General features: G+C 41.4%; 1 protein-coding gene across 1 annotated transcript in view; it reads left to right on the top strand.

Moving 5' to 3' along the window:
- Positions 1-863: 863 nt before the first annotated feature.
- GCN1 (GCN1 activator of EIF2AK4) overlaps positions 864-12231 on the top strand; it is a gene marked incomplete in the record, with an annotated part of 339178 nt that continues 327810 nt past the window's right edge. The window contains 1 exon segment of the mRNA XM_030219069.1: positions 864-920. Coding sequence (XP_030074929.1) covers positions 867-920 — 54 coding nt within the window.

Below are 12231 nucleotides of genomic sequence, written 5' to 3' on the forward strand. Positions count from 1 at the left end.
TGATACATAATTTTACCTTGTATGAACTTGGCTGCAAATAGTGTGGCTGAACTGGACTTCTGCATGAAGGTAGCTTTGCCCTCATTAATTCAATGTCTGTCTTTTAAATAGTAATAAAATATCAAGTTAATTTTTATGTTATTAGGATTTACTGCCTTTTTGAAGGAATTCATGCAACTAGGCAATGTACAGTAAAGGAGCAAGTTCTCACATGCCATCTTTTTTGATCTAGGCACAGCAAAAAAAAAAAAAGATTTTACATGCTCTCAGGTTTCAACCTAATTAATGTTTAATGTCAGATATAGATGTCATAAATAAGTAAATAAATAAATAGCAATTGATTCTCATAACATGATGTATTAATGGCCCTTTACCAGAAGAAAAATCTGTGCATGAATATAACACATGCTAAGGTGTCCCTATAACCAGTCCCTCCAAATGACACACTGACTACGATTTATAACAAATTACTACTAAAGCTATGAAAAGTTATTTCGTTATTATACTTTCTCTGTGTACATCCGTATGCTGCCTTTTTCAAGCTGGCATGTTTGAAAATATAAGTGAGATTAAATAACAGTGCTACCAACAATAAAGAACGACAACCTGGATGTAGCAGCAGCTCATAGGTTCGTTTGCTTTGTTTTGAGTCTATGAGGATGACGGCCGCGCGTGGGATTGGAAACTGAAACTACTTAAGTGGTTTCAACGTGTTGACGTAACTTTTCCTGTTTTATCCAACCTCCTTGGAGACAGCGTACTCTTCTCGGCCACCATTTTTCAAAATGGCGGCACCTGCTCCCCTCCTCTGTACGTCAGGACGCTCCGTTTGGGGTCAGGTGGGTCAGGTGTCGCCATTTTGAAAGATGGCGCCGGTGAAGGAGGATGCCACCTGTACTGTTCCACGCTTCTCGGACCAGGTATAATTTAGGTGCGGGGTGAGATTGTGCCATGATATGAGGCTCATTGGGCCAAGGTCTTATTGGGCTGGGCTGGCGGACTAGGGAGGTCCTGGCCCTGACAATCCGAGAAGTTTTGGCCAAGATCTGGAGGTGTCTCGGACAAGATTAATATGCTCTCCTTTATTTGGAGTCATATAGTAATCTTAGTCTGGGTAAAGTTTTGGGTTTTTTTTTTTTTGGGGGGGGGGGGCGGTTGAGAGCGGGGGCGATCTGGTGAGGACTGAAGTTCCGGTGGTGTTCAGGGCTTGCAGGGCCACTAAAGTTTTTGCTACATGGTGAGATCATGGGGGTGGGGGGTTAGTAGGCCTGGGACGGGCTATTGGGTTAGGGGACTGTTGGGGCCTGTTCACCCACCGTGGAATAGGGTAGTAAAACCAGGTATTCCTGTCTTGCAGTCAGGGCCGAGATATCTATTAAGCAAGACTAGGCTGATGGCTAGGGGAGTAGCAAAGAGTAGATCGTGAGAGCTACATAGTGTCATTGAACACACACACGTATAGCAGAGTTTAATATTTGAAAGGAAGGTTTGGTGGGCCAGATTAGGGATATAAGGCTGAAGGGTTGCCTAGGGTGTCGGATAACTTTGTACTGGCCTTGCTTTCGGTATTTCTCAGCAGTACTGGTTTCCTGGCAAAGTATCAAAGTATGCTGCTTCTTGGCTGCCTTCTTTGCACCCCTTAGTACTATTCTCGCCCTCCTGTGTCAAATGGTAGGGGACAACTGTAGACTGATTGATTGGCTTTGAGTGATTGCCAGTTAGTGCCTTTTTCTACCACCCCTCCACATGTCCATGCCTAGATGTCTTTTAGGACTTGGGGAAAGGAAAAGGGATTTGATATACCACCATTTTGTGGTTACAGTCAAAGCGGTTTACATATTATATACAGGTATTTATTTTGTACCAGAATGTGATGAATTATGTGTACCTAGTTCCCTAAGGTGTAGTTAGACTAGGAAGGAAAATTGGGGTTATCGTCACCATTAGGTAGACTAGGTGATTGCATGGGGAGGGGGGGGCAGCAAGGAGTAGATGTAGCAAAAACACACACACACCTATCAGTGCATGCTTTGACCAACAGAGAAAGTGGGCAACTTAGACCTCCTCCAACCCACACACATATTACATAAATAAGTGAAAGTATACATGTATTTGTGAGAGAAATAAAGATGAAACAAAGTTTATTACTAAAATTGATGTTTTTCAGTTAATTTTTATGGGATCATTCTGGAGGAGTTGGAATGAATGCTGAGTTTATCAGTCTTTTTAGGGGGAGCCTACAGGTCTAAAAAGTAATTGACGAGGGAGGGGTGTGTGCCTGAAGGTTGGCCTATAAGGCTTAATTCTTTTCCTGCATCCCTAAGGGAAAGGTGCTGGGTGTGAATTAATTGAGGGATATGGTATGATCAGCTACCCAGAGGGTGGGGTACAAAAGAAGATAACAAACACTGTCTTTTAACTGACTCCTTGATAATGACAGTTATTATACATATTGGGGGGAATTAAATAAACGGCACGCAAAGTTAGGCGTCAGCATGATCCGCACGAATCTAGTAGTCTGCAAAGGATGTTCTGCGAAACAACCTTTACAGAACTAGCGTAGTACATGTTTTCCACCTTACTTTGGGCGCAAGCATTTACACCTGCCAAAAGGTTATGTAAATGCTGGTGCCTGATTAATGGCAGGCATGTAAGTCGCAGAGTTCTGTAACATTTCCTTACATTCTGGGAATGCCCCTGACCTGACCATACTTTGGAGTTGCACACTATGAAATGTAGGTATGCATGTTATAGAATAGTGAACATAATAACCATACTGGGTCAGACCAATGGTCCATCTATCCCAGTATCCTGTTTCCAGTGGTGGCCAATCCAGGTCACAAGTACTTGACAGAAACCCAAATAGCAACATTGCATGCTGCAGTGGCTTCCCCATGTCTGTCTCAATAGCAGACTATGGATTTTTCCTCCAAGAACGTGTCCAAACCTTTTTTTTAAATACAGATACACTAACAGCTGTTAGTATGACCTCCGACAAAGAGTTCCAGAACTTAACTATTCGTTGCATGAAAAATTATTTCCTCTTATTTGTTTTAACGATATTACCATGTAATTTCATTTAGTGTCTCCTAGTCTTTGTACTTTTTGAAAGAGTAAAAAATCAATTCACTTCTACTCGTTGTACACTCAGGCTTTTGTAGACCTAAATTTTATCCCCCCTCAGCTGTTTCTTTTCTAAGCTGAAGAACCCTGACCTCTTTAGCGTTTCCTCATGAGAGGAGTTCCACCACCTTTATCATTTTGGTTGCTCTTCTTTGAACCTTTTCTAATTCCACTATATCTTTTTGAGATACGGCAACCAGAACTGGACGCAGTACTCAAGGTGAGGTTGCACCATGGAGCAATACAAAGGCATTATATTATTCTCGGTCTTATTTACCCGCCCTTTCCTAATAATTGCTAGCATCTTGTTTGTTTTTTTGGCCGCCGTCGTACACTGAGCAGAAGATGTCAGTGTATTGTACAAAGGACACCTAGATCTTTTGCTGATCCACAAAGTGGACCCTAGCATGAGGTAACTGTGATTCAGATTATTCTTCCCAATGTGCATCACTTTGCCTTTGTTCACATTAACTTTTATCTGCCATTTGGATGCTTAGTCTTCCAATTTCCTAAGTTCTTGCAAAATTTCACAGTCCACATGTGTTTTAACAACCTTGAATAGTTTTGTGTCATCTGCAAATGTAATCACCTCACTCATCGTTCCGATTTCCAGATCACTTATGAATATGTTAAATAGCACCGGTCCCAGTACAGATCCCTGCAGCACTCCACTATTCACCCTCCTCCATTTAGAGAAATGTCCATTTAACCATACCCTCTGTCCAATAACCAATTCCTAATCCACAGAAGAAAATGAGGCATATTTTCAAAGCACTTAGCCTTCCAAAGTTCCATAGGTTTCTATGGAACTTTGGAAGGCTAAGTGCTTTGAAAATGAGCCCCCTTGCTTCCTATCCCATGACTCTTTAATTTTCTCTGGAGTCTCTCATGAGGAACTTTATCAAAAGTTTTCTGAAAATCTAGAAATTACAGTACATCAACTGGCTTACCTTTATTCACGTCTTCAAAGAAATGAAGCAAATTGTTTGAAACCATGCAGTTTTTGTCCCATTAAACCATGTTTTTTATGAGTTCCATAACTGTATTCTTTATAATAGTTTCCACTATTTTACCTGGCACTGACGTCAGGCTTACCAGTCTGTAATTTCGTGGGTCACCCTGGAACCCTTTTTAAAAAGAGGTGTCACATTAACTACCCTCCAGTCTTCAGGTACTGTGGACAACTTTAATGACAGGTTACAGATTACTAACAGCAGATCAGCAATTTCATGTTTGTTCCTTCTGTACTCTTGGATGCGTGCCATCTGGTCCAGGTGATTTGGCTCAGTATAACTTCTAGATTCACATAGATTTCTTTCAGTAACTTCACATCATCACCCTTGAAAACCATTTCTGGTACAGATAGATTTCTTACGTCATCTTCTGTAGGGTATACACAAAAAGTAGCACTTATGAGTTGTCTTGTTGGGCAGACTGGATGGACCATGCAGGTCTTTTTCTGCCGTCATCTACTATGTTACTATGGTCTGTGAAGACTGAAGCAAGAATTCATTCAGTTTCTCCACTATAGCCTTGTCCTTCCTTAGTGCCTCTTTTGCTCCTTTATGGAGTGGAGGAGTAGCCTAGTGGTTGGTGCAGCAGACTCTGATCCTGGGGAACTGGGTTCAATTCCCTCTGCAGCTCCTTGTGACTCTGGCCAAGTCACTTAACCCTCTGCCTTTCTGTGGTTTTTGCAACTACATTTAAAGTGGGTTCAATTCCCACTGCAGCTCCTTGTGACTCTGGGCAATGGAGGGTTAAGTGACTTGCCCAGAGTCACAAGGCACTGTAGTGGGAATCGAACCCGCTTTGAATGTAGTTGCAAAAACCACAGAAAGGCGGTATTTCAAGTCCCATTTTTTTTCCCTTTCCCTAATGGTCCCACTTGATTTCCTTGCAGGCTTTCTGCTTCCAATGTACCTGAAAAAGTTGTTAATGTGAGTTTTTGCCTCTGTGGCAAGTTTCTGTTCATATTCTCTTTTAGCTTTCTTTATCAATGCTTTGCATGTAATTTGCCAGTGCTTATGTTGCTTCTTATTGTCTTCATTTGGGTCCTTTTTCTATTCTTTGAAGGACATTTTTTTTGGCTGCAATAGCTTCTTTCACTTCACCTTTTATGCTGGCTGTCATTTTGTCTCCTTTTCACCTTTGTAAATACGTGGAATGCATGTGGTCTGGGCTTCCAAGATGTTTTTTTTTTTTTTAGACAATGTCCATGCCTGATTTAATGTCCTAACCTTTGCAGCCAATCTTTTTTGCTTCTTTTTATACATTTTCCTCGTTTTATCATAGTCTCCGTTTTGAAAATGAAATGCAGCTACAGCAGATTTCCTTTGCGTCTTGGATTCCAGGGCTCTGTCCTTTCCTGGTTCTCTTCCTACCTCTCCCTCCGCACCTTTAGTGTTCACTCTGGTGGATCCTCTTCTACTTCTATCCCTCTGCCTGTTGGCGTACCTCAGGGTTCTGTTCTTGGTCCCCTCCTCTTTTCTATCTACACTTCTTCCCTTGGTTCATTAATCTCATCCCATGGCTTTTCCTACCATCTCTGCTGATGACTCCCAAATCTACCTTTCTACCCCTGATATCTCACCTTGCATCCAAACCAAAGTTTCAGCGTGCTTGTCTGACATTGCTGTCTGGATGTCTCAACGCCACCTGAAATTAAATATGACCAAAACCGAGCTTCTCATTTCCCCCCCAAAACCCACCTCCCCGCTCCCCCCATTTTCTATTCCTGTTGATGGCTCTCTCATTCTCCCTGTCTCCTCAGCTCGAAACCTTGGGGTCTTCTTTGACTCTTCTCTCTCCTTCTCTGCTCATATCCAGCAGATTGCCAAGACCTGTCGTTTCTTTCTTTACAACATCCGTAAAATCCGCCCCTTTCTTTCCGAGCACTCTACCAAAACCCTCATCCACACCCTTGTCACCTCTCGTTTAGACTACTGCAATCTGCTTCTTGCTGGCCTCCCACTTAGTCACCTCTCCCCTCTCCAGTCGGTTCAAAACTCTACTGCCTGTCTTGTCTTCCGCCAGGGTCGCTTTACTCATACTACCCCTCTCCTCAAGACCCTTCACTGGCTCCCTATCCGTTTTCGCATCCTGTTCAAACTTCTTCTACTAACCTATAAATGTACTCACTCTGCTGCTCCCCAGTATCTCTCCACACTCGTCCTTCCCTACACCCCTTCCCGTGCACTCCGCTCCATGGATAAATCCTTCTTATCTGTTCCCTTCTCCACTACTGCCAACTCCAGACTTCGCGCCTTCTGTCTCGCTGCACCCTACGCCTGGAATAAACTTCCTGAGCCCCTACGTCTTGCCCCATTCTTGGCCACCTTTAAATCTAGACTGAAAGCCCACCTCTTTAACATTGCTTTTGACTCGTAACCACTTGTAACCACTCGCCTCCATCTACCCTCCTCTCTTCCTTCCCGTTCACATTAATTGATTTGATTTGCTTACTTTATTTATTTTTTGTCTATTAGATTGTAAGCTCTTTGAGCAGGGACTGTCTTTCTTCTATGTTTGTGCAGCGCTGCGTACGCCTTGTAGTGTTATAGAAATGCTAAATAGTAGTAGTAGTAGTCTTCCTTCCAGATATCAGGTCAAACTTGATCACGTTATGATCACTGTTTCCCAGTGGACCCAACACCGTTACCTCTTGTACTATACCTTGCACTCCACCAAGGACTAGATCTAAAATGCTTCCCTCTCTTATTGGTTCCTGGACCAGCTGCTCCAAGAAGTAGCTATTTATTACATCTAGGAATGTTATCTCCCTGGCATTCCCAGATGTAACATTTATCCAGTTAATAATGGGGTAATTGAAATCACCACTGTTCATACTGTTGCCCAGTGTGCCAACTTTACTAATTTCTGAAAACATTTCATCTGTCTGTTCAGATGGACGGTAGTACAGCTCTACAAGAATACTCCTTCCCCTCACACATGGAATTTCTATCCATAATGATTCCATGTTGCTATCATGTAGAATGCTTGTTTTGTTTGACTCAATTCCCTCTCTAATATTTTTATTTATTTATTTTTGTTACATTTGTACCCCGCGCTTACCCAATCATGGCAGGCTCAATGCGGCAGGCAATGGAGGGTTAAGTGACTTGCCCAGAGTCACAAGGAGCTACCTGTGCCAGGAATCAAACTCAGTTCCTCAGTTCCCCAGGACCAAAGTCCACCACCCTAACCACTAGGCCACTCCTCCACTACAATATATTGTTCAATCCCTCTCCAATTTGATCCCTTCTATCATTGCAATATAATTTGTACCCTGTTAAGTGTCCCATTGCTTGTCCTCCTTCAACAAGTCTCCGAGATGCCTATTTTATCTACCTCCTCATTTAGATATACACGCTAACTCCCATCTTATTTTTTAGGCTTCTAGCATTTGTACATAGGCTTTTCAGATTGGTTTTTTTTTCCTTGCATCTAGAAGCTGCTTTGAAGTTGACAGGGATAGTTTGCATCCTTTAATCTGTTCTCGCATTAGACTCCTGGCTTTCTTTCACCATTATTGAAACCTTATTGTGATTTCCTAAAGATCCTGTTTCAATAGTATTTTTCAAGGATGCTCCACACTGAACCATGTGCTCCTAGTGCATAGGGAAGATTCATACGTAACTCCTAATTACTACCATTTAAGTATTTTTTTTGTGGAGGAGTAGCCTAATGGTTAGTGCAGTGACCTGAGACCAGAGGAACTATGTGCCTAATTAGCTAATTAGTTTACACAGAACTATACAGAAAGGCATTGGATTGTACTGTGCAGTGTAGATAACTCGAACTTTTAAGAACTCCTTAAGAAAGTAATTTCATAGCTGAAGTTCTCTGTGCTTGCTTTGCTTCTTGCCTTTTAGGAATCTATTGTGTATCCCTCTCCTTTTTCAATTTCTTCACCATTTTTGCTTCCATCATCTATTTTGGGATATTTCTTGGTGGTGTGTTATGACGTTACAGGGTGGTAGAATCAAATCATATCCTCTAGTAGTAAAGTTCTTCTCATTTGAAAAAGGTTTGTTCAGTAATTCCTTTCAAAGTATTTAAAAGGTCTGGATAATATCCCTTTTAGAGGGCAGGAGGGACAGGGTATACATGTTTAGGACTTCCAGTCTCCTCATATGTTTTCTGCTTGAGACCTCATACCATCATACCACTTTTCTCTGTACCAATTCTAGTCTCCTTATGTCCTCAGTGAGATATGGCCTTTAAAACTGAACACAGTGCTTCAAGTGAGGCCTTACCAATGCTTCCTTATGGGAGCCTGGCTTTTATACATCATAGGAAAGAATCGCAGTATAAATCCAGGAGTCCTATAACACAAACCCCCCCCCCCCCCCACATACATTCCTTAAAAATAGAGCAAAGACATTTCCCTTTATAACCTATTATAGCAAGAAAACAAAACTCCCAACCCCCCCCCCCCAAAAAAAAAAAAAAAAAAACCCAAACCAACCCAGTATTCAGACTGTGGTGTCACCTCAAGAACAGCGCAATAGTCTATTTCCAGTTCCAAACACTTTGGGGTCCTTTTATGACATAAGTATTGCCATACTGGGAAAGACCAAAGGTCCATCAAACCCAGCATCCTGTTTCCAACAGTGGCCAATCCAGGTCACAAATACCTGGCAAGATCCCAAAAAAAGTACTAAACATTTTATACTGCTTATCCCAGAAATAGTGGATGTTCCTCAAGTCCATTTAATAACGGTCTATGGACTTTTCCTTTAGGAAGCCGTCCAAAACTTTTTAAAACTCCGCTAAGCTAACCGCCTTTACCACATTGTCTGGCAACAAATTCCAGAGTTTAATTACACGTTGAGTGAAGAAAAATGTTCTCCGATTCGTTTTAAATTTACTACATTGTAGCTTCATCGCATGCCTCCTAGTTCTAGTATTTTTGGAAAGTGTGAACAGACGCTTCACATCTACCTGTTCAGCTCCACTCATTATCATATCTCCCCTCAGCCACCTTTTCTCCAAGCTGAAGAGCCCTAGCCACTTTAGCCTTTCCTCATAGGGAAGTCGTCTCATCCCCTTTATCATTTTTGTTGCCCTTCTCTGCACCTTTTCTAATTCCACTATATCTTTTTTGAGACGCGGCGACCAGAATTGAACACAATATTCGAGGTGCGGTCGCACCATGGAGCGATACATAGGCATTATAACATCCTCATTTTTGTTTTCCATTCCTTTCCTAATAATACCTAACATTCTATTTACTTTCTTAGCCGCAGCAGCACACTGAGCAGAAGGTTTCAACGTATCATCAACGACGATACCTAGATCCCTTTCTTGGTTGGTGTTTCCTAACGTGGAACCTTGCATGACGTAACTATAATTCGGGTTCCTCTTTCCCACATGCATCACTTTGCACTTGCTCACATTAAACGTCATCTGCCATTTAGACGCCAGTCTCTCAGTCTCGTAAGGTCCTCTTGTAATTTTTCACAATCCTCCCGCGATTTAATGACTTTGAATAACTTTGTGTCATCAGCAAATTTAATTACCTCACTAGTTACTCCCATCTCTAGGTCATTTATAAATATGTTAAAAAGCAGCAGTCCCAGCACAGACCCCTGGGGAACCCCACTAACTACCCTTCTCCATTGAGAATACTGACCATTTAACCCTACTCTTTGTATTAAGCTGCAGTAAGTGCTAGCACATTCTTACCGCAGATTAAAATGGCTTCCTATGGGATGTGCTCAGGGGTCCTGTGGTAATTTCCTGATCTGCATATGCAAACTGGGCTAAAAAATATTTTTATTTTATTGTGGAGAGGGCATGTCTTGGGGGGGGGGGGGGGGAGAGTGGGCGATCATGTGCTAATCAGTTTGTACTGAGTGTGTAAACTTCCTTCAAAATAGGTGTCAGTAAGTGCTCACGTGCTAATATTTTTTAACGGCTGTGTGCTAAATGACAACATTAGTGCATGGTTATTAATAGTAAAAATATAAAATCAGCTATTTTATTGCTGTGGTAAAAATGGCCTTAACACCTGGGAAAAATCTATGTATTGGTGCGCTAAGGCCACCTTTTACCGTACCTTAGTAATAGGGCCTCTTTGAAGTACCACAAAACCTTGAAAAAGATACTTGGAACCTCCATAGCAAACTTACCATATCATAACAACCCCACTTATGAAAATACACTTCAAATAGTCAACCAGGTCCTAGAGTATCAATATACTTCTTTTTAGGAAAATACAACAAACCAAACTACTACAAATCCCTTTTTGGAAAATACACACTAGCTGATTGCTTTACCTTTGTCACACAAGCCAAACATGGGCAGTTCCTCACCTAACACAGAATAAGGGACCACAAATTAGAAACAAGCTCTCCGCTTCCCCCATTATAAAAAGCTAGACTTCCCTAGAAAAAGAGAAAAGCATTTTTCCCCCTGTACTTTACAAATACGGTAGAAGAGACAGATATTCCCAAAGTTGGCATATTCTAATTCCTAATTTTCTTTTCTACTCTGGACATTTTATGTTTCTGTTCAGGTGGTGCCATTCTCTTTTTTTCGTACGTGCATTTCTCTTTTCTGTGCTTCTGCACTCATGGCTAGATCTATGTTTAAACTTTTTTATTATCGAAAGGCACAATACAATGCAACTTGGAGGCTTCATACAACAAAGTTCAATTTTCCATTCAGCATTGCAATAACATTATATCTGCTTCATTCACTGAATCTCATTTTTCTGTTCCCCCCCCTCCTCAACCCCCTCCCCACCTTATATCATTATTTGTCCACAATCGTTAAAAGAAAGTCATAACACATTAACAATATAACACAACTTTTGCTTTGGCAAATATACAATTGTTAATCAACCATTGTTATACCGTGATGTAAAATGATCAGCTTATCACACTAATGTAATTCAAATCCTCTTATTCCTCTATCCCCTTCCCTACACCCTCCTCCCACTCTTCCCTATTAATCCCCCCCCCTCACCCCCCTTGACTAACTCAAATTAATATATCCCAATATTGTAGTGATGTATGGTTCTTTTATAAAGTATTAATGACCAAACTTCGGCCTCTCTGTGTCATTTTTTCCAGGTAGCTACCCCATGTTTTAAGAAACCTTATTTTCCTTTTGTATTGTCCTTTAACTTCTTTCGCCTCCCACACTAACAACTGATGCACCCTGTTACGCCAATGCCAGTAAGGTGGTGAACTGGCTACAGTCCAATATTGCATAATACATTTTTTCGCCACCAGACATAACTTTCGATATAATAATGTTTTGTCAGCATTGAGTCTTAAAGGTTCATCCTTCAAATCTAATATCAACTGTCGTGGATTCATGGCTATTCTACTACCCAAAACATGTGACAGGTAAGTAACTATTGTCTCCAATATCTCTGTAGTACTACACACCCCCATATCGCATGGTATAAAGTATTGTCATGTCTATTACATTTCAAACAGAGCGCTGTCTCTATACCCCCTGATTTATATAATTGTACCTGAGTAAAATAAGCTCTGTAAATTATTCGATATGCGCATTCCCTGTAATCTGCGCCCCCAATTATTCTTGGTATATTTTTTATCTGCGCAGTAATATCCCATGATTCCAAATTACAACTCATATCTTTTTCCCATCTCTGTCTAATCGTGGTTGTCTCCTTCAATGGAGCCAGCTCCCACAACTTCCGATGTATCTGGGATATAGATGGGGCATTTTCAGATATCTCATCAAAGAATTTTTTGATTTTGTTGCCCAGTTTACACTGCAATGCTGTTTTATCTAATGTTTGTACATAATGTTTTAAGTTGACAGTGCGCGTATACATCACCCCAGACCTGCTCCCTCTGAGCCAATAGCTGTGACAGTGGCAGTATGTCCCCTCTCTCTCCCAGTACATCAGCTATACAAGTAACACCTGCCTGTGCCCATCTATCAAATGTTTTATTTTCCAACCCGGGCACGAAAGACGGATTCCCCCTAATGTTTAAATACTCAGTTACTCTTGAGTCTCCCCCCAATAGTTCCCCTAAGAATCTCCACGCTGCTCTAAGTGATAATATCAGAACATTTTGTCTAAGTCTGTACGGTATCTCCTTTTTCTGTAAATGTGCTAATGTT

Source organism: Microcaecilia unicolor, chromosome 11, assembly GCF_901765095.1.
Source record: "Microcaecilia unicolor chromosome 11, aMicUni1.1, whole genome shotgun sequence".
Classification (NCBI taxonomy): Eukaryota; Metazoa; Chordata; class Amphibia; order Gymnophiona; family Siphonopidae; genus Microcaecilia; species Microcaecilia unicolor.